Source organism: Lasioglossum baleicum, unplaced genomic scaffold (genome assembly GCF_051020765.1).
Source record: "Lasioglossum baleicum unplaced genomic scaffold, iyLasBale1 scaffold0820, whole genome shotgun sequence".
In the NCBI taxonomy this organism is placed as follows: domain Eukaryota; kingdom Metazoa; phylum Arthropoda; class Insecta; order Hymenoptera; family Halictidae; genus Lasioglossum; species Lasioglossum baleicum.
This window is the reverse complement of record NW_027469879.1, coordinates 43,322-47,728: the sequence shown is the minus strand read 5'-3', so window position 1 is coordinate 47,728 and position 4,407 is coordinate 43,322. Positions and strand designations below refer to the sequence as shown.

At 50.5% G+C, this 4,407-nt stretch overlaps 1 protein-coding gene across 1 annotated transcript; it reads left to right on the top strand.

The window, feature by feature from the left end:
• The first annotated feature begins 1,428 nt into the window (after positions 1–1,428).
• Positions 1,429–1,956, top strand: LOC143220366 (uncharacterized). The gene has a single exon (XM_076446025.1). The coding sequence runs from the start codon at positions 1,429–1,431 to the stop codon at positions 1,954–1,956; it is 528 nt and encodes a 175-aa protein (XP_076302140.1).
• Positions 1,957–4,407: the final 2,451 nt, after the last annotated feature.

Genomic DNA, 4,407 nt, shown 5'->3' with positions numbered 1-4,407 from the left:
GAAGATGTACTCCATATACTGCGAGTTAGTTTCGCGGCAGGTACGGACTTCGGAAAAAAGTTTGACTTTATCCCAACTGGTAACGCTCGAAAACTGTTAGACGCTCTAATTTAACATTAAAACCGTGAATTAATGTGTCTGTTGCACAAAATAGTTCAGTGGACTTACTCTCGGTATACCAGGTGTGACTCTTCGAATCACCATATAGGTGAAGCTATTGACCTAGCAGTTCGTCTGTCACAGAACGTGGTTCCGTTCCCGAACGGTTTGACTGCACGGCTTCTTTTCATACGTGAATATCGCGCTTCCGTCAGCTAATATGTCTACTAATTTGTATCCGTGTACATTAAGCAACACAATCGGTGCAGCTGGTTAGATTCTCGGAACTCAAGGCCTTCGGTTATAGGCTCTCTCCGACGAGTGCCTCAAGTGTGGAAGATTCCGGAAGAGATGGAAGAGGGCAAGGGGGTATTGCTGTAGAACCCTGGAAAGTCCCAGCAATCTCCGTCGGCGTACAGGCTGATTTACTTGCGGGACGGGGGCAGAATATTGTTGGAGAGGGTGTTGGGTCGTAGACTGACTACCCACCTCTCAACGTAGGTCCGGATCTGGACGATCGCCAGTTCGGTTTTGGGCAGGGATGTTGGACCATCGAGACGCTCCTGCCCGTCAATTCCCTCTCGGAACGGGTCGCTCGACGGGTCATGCTAGCCGTCGAGCTCGACGTCGCAGGTATTAAGAATATCCGGGGAGGGACGGCAGTGTCAGCCGGGGTGTGTACGGCGGGGTCCCGCTGGTGTCGTAGCTGCGACCGATCCTTGTGGGACTAAGCATACGACGAGGTGCTACACGCCGCACTCCCGCCCCGAGTGAGCGTCACGTGTTACGCGGACGATACCCTGGTCGCGGCAAGCGGGATGAACTACAAAGAGACGGTCCTGCGCGCCGAGAATGGGTGGTCGCAGTAGTTGGGGCCATAGAACGCCTGGGATTCCGCGTCTCGCCGGAGAAGACCCTGGCCATCTGGTTCCACAGCGGGGGGGGAGGCGGAGAGACGGGTAATACTACCCGCAAGAGGAAGAATCAGCGACGGACGAAAGGCCGCCCAGATCGGAGGAAAAATGAAGTACCTCGTCCTCGTCCTGGAGGCCCGATGGACTTTCGAGCACCATTTAGAGGAGATCGCCCCCGTCTGTAGAGGACGGGCGTAGCGATGTGTCGAGTGCTGCCCAACATACGAGGGCCGGACGAGAGGGTGCGCCGAATCTACGCCGGTGTCATCCGCTCGATGGCCCTGTATGGGGCACCGGTGTCGGAGAAAAAGCTGATCTATGTGCTCCTGCGCTGCTACAGCGTAGGGATCTCCGGCCCACGATCGGAAGAACTCGAAGAAATCGAAGAAAGAATAGGGAGATCTGGCGGTCCGTTATGAAGAGGTGGCAGAGACGGCTGCGCAGTCCGAACAGCGCACGCCACGGGGATGTCGTACCCATTGTCCCGGTACTGGACGACTGGATGCGGAGCCGCAGCAAGCGGACATTCCGCCTCACTCAGGTACTCTACGGGCACAGATGCTTCCGGGGGTACCAGTACATGATCTGGGAGGTGGTGACGCCAGGGTGTTGGCATGCGGAGCGGAGGGGGACTGCGCGCAGCACAGCCTGGAGGAGTGTCCGGCTGGACGCCGGTGAGGAGGGAGCTTCAGCGTTCGTAGGATGGGACCTCTCGCTCCATGCCATCGTACCCGGCATGGCTGGGAGCGATCGAGTTTGTCGAGCGGTGGCCACCTTCTATGGGCAGGTCATGCAGCGGAAGCAGGAGGCGGAGCGGGGTTGTGAAGAGGGGATCCAGACCCGTGGCCGTCTCGGAAGAGAACGGCGGTTGCGACGGGCGGGACGCACGTTCGTCTCTCCACAAGCTGGTGTTAATGCGGCGCGAGGAGGGAATCCCGGATAATCGTTCGGTGAAGAACCTACGGCGGCGAGGCGAGTTCCCGCTGTACGCATTCTCGTCGATTGGAGGGGACCGCGGGCGGTCGGCCTAGAGTGCGATCGTCGAGGAATCGCTGTTAAGGGAGGTGTCGGTGCCGCGCGAGTGGTCCGCGATACTGCCAAAGGAAGATGAGGACTGGGCATGGAAACTCGAAGTGGAGCTCAGGGAGAGCTGGAGATGTCGCAGGGAAGCACCGTTGTCTTCGTTCGCGAAAGCGTTGCCAGTCATCCCGGACCCTCCCATGTGCGAAAAGGACGGACCACCGCTGGGAGTTTAGTGGGTAAGTATCCCACAGACCCCCCCCCCCCGCCCCCACCATCTCTGGACGCCGGGACATCTTTTGAACATTCCCTCTTCGTCAAAAAAGAAAGAAAAAAAGGAAAAAGGAAAGGAATCAAGCCGTCGGAGAACATTTCCGTTCCGTAAAAGCCATTCTTTTCTCCGAATACCTTAACTTCCGAGAACACAGCTCGCAGTAACGAGTGTCGTGCTTAATGTTCTCGGAAACATATTAATAGTCATTTTAGCAGACAGACACTACATATTCGCGTATACATATAAACAACGAGAGTCAAAGTGTTTGAGAATGTTACCAACCTCTGTAAGAGTCAAGCGGCAAACTCAATTGCTACCTCTATCTTGTGAATCCGAGAGTTACACCAGGTAATCCAGAAGCAAATGCCCTGCACTGTATTTGCAGCCTACGCCTTAATGAGCGGAGTGAATTTTGAAGCAGACATTCAACCGGATGTAGATGGCTGCCCATTGGCATATAGACATACCCTTTACCAAAGGCTATACCGTCCAAGCAGCTAACCCGCTGTATCGAGAGTATAACTTCGTGCTGAGAGGAACATACTAGTAAACATCTTAGTGAGGAGAACCTAATTTCATGTTTGAATAACAAGATCGAACGTCACAAAGTTTAAGATCGTTACAACCTGTCATAATGGCATCACCTATCCAGTGATTCCAAGAGTCAATCCGGCTATTCCTGGCATAAATCGGCGGAACAGTATTGGCAATAGGCACAATAATTCACGGTTTCAATGTTAAAGTAGAGCGTCATAGCATTTGAAAACGTTACCTATTGCAATAAAGTCGAACGTTTTACGGAAAGCCTTACCGCCTGAGAACCTAACCCGCTGTATCGCGAATATAATTTTGTGTCAGAGACACGAATTATTATACAATATAGTGTCGAGCATCTTCATTTCATGTATGCATTAGAAGATCAATAGGCATACTGTTCCAGAACGTTACCACTTTCTGCGAGATTCGCACAGCTTAATCAATAGCTTCACCTATCCTGTGTTTCCGAGATTCGTACCAGGTATTCCGGTAGTGAATCCGCTGAACAGTATTGGCAATGGACACCTTAATCACGATTTGAATATTACTGTAGTGCGTCAAACCATGGAAGATCAATATGTTCATATAAAGTCATTCTTGGTACCGTATACCTTACTTTCGAGAACATAATCTGCCGTACCGAAAGTACAACTTTATGTTGAGAGAAACATATTAGTTTACGTTTCAGTGACTGGCACCGTCATTTCATGTATGAATTTGAAGATCGAGCGTCAAACCGTTGGGAACGTTGCCAATTAGTATAGAGTCAAACGATCCACCGAAGACCTTATCCTCCGGAAACCTAGCCCACTGTATCGAGAGAACAGCAGTGTGTTTAGAGGAAGGAACTAGCGTACATTTTAGAGACGGTCACATTAACTTCATGTATGAATTATACGATCGATGGTCAAACCGCTTGAGAACGTTACCTACCTGTTTGAGAGTCGAACGTTTAATTCAATAACACCACCTATCCTGTGATTCCGAGAGAAGAACCAGGTAATCTGAGAGTAAATCTGCTGAAACGTATCGGTGGTAGGCGCTTTAATTCACGGTGGAAAATTAAAGCAGACTGATAAACCGTTGTAGAACTTTACCCATTCGTATGCTGTCACGCTCTTTACCGAAGTCCTTACCGTCCTAGAAGCTAACCCACTAAACCAACGCTATTATTTCGTGTTCAGTGAAGCAAGCTATTGTACATTTTCGAGACGCGCACCTCAATTTCGAATATGAATCAGAAGATCGATGGTCAAACCGCTCGAGAACGTTAGCAACTTCTTTGAGATTCGGAAAGCTAAGTCAATAGATACACCTGTCCTGTGATTCCGAAAGTCGAACCTGGTATTCCAGATGTAAATCGGCGAAAATAATTGGCAATGGACACCTCCGTTCGCGGTGTGTATATTAAAGTAGAGCTCCGAATCGTTTGAGAGTGTCTCCAATTTGTATTAATTCATACCTTCTACGGTGTGCCATACCTTCCGAGAACCTAACCCGCTGTGGGGAGTGTCATGCTTGGTGATAACGAAAACAAATTAGTGGTCATTTTAGCAGACCGTA

Coding starts and splice junctions, on each gene's coding strand:
- LOC143220366 (XM_076446025.1), top strand. CDS start 1,429: ATGAAGAGGTGGCAGAGACGGCTGCGCAGTCCGAACAGCGCACGCCAC.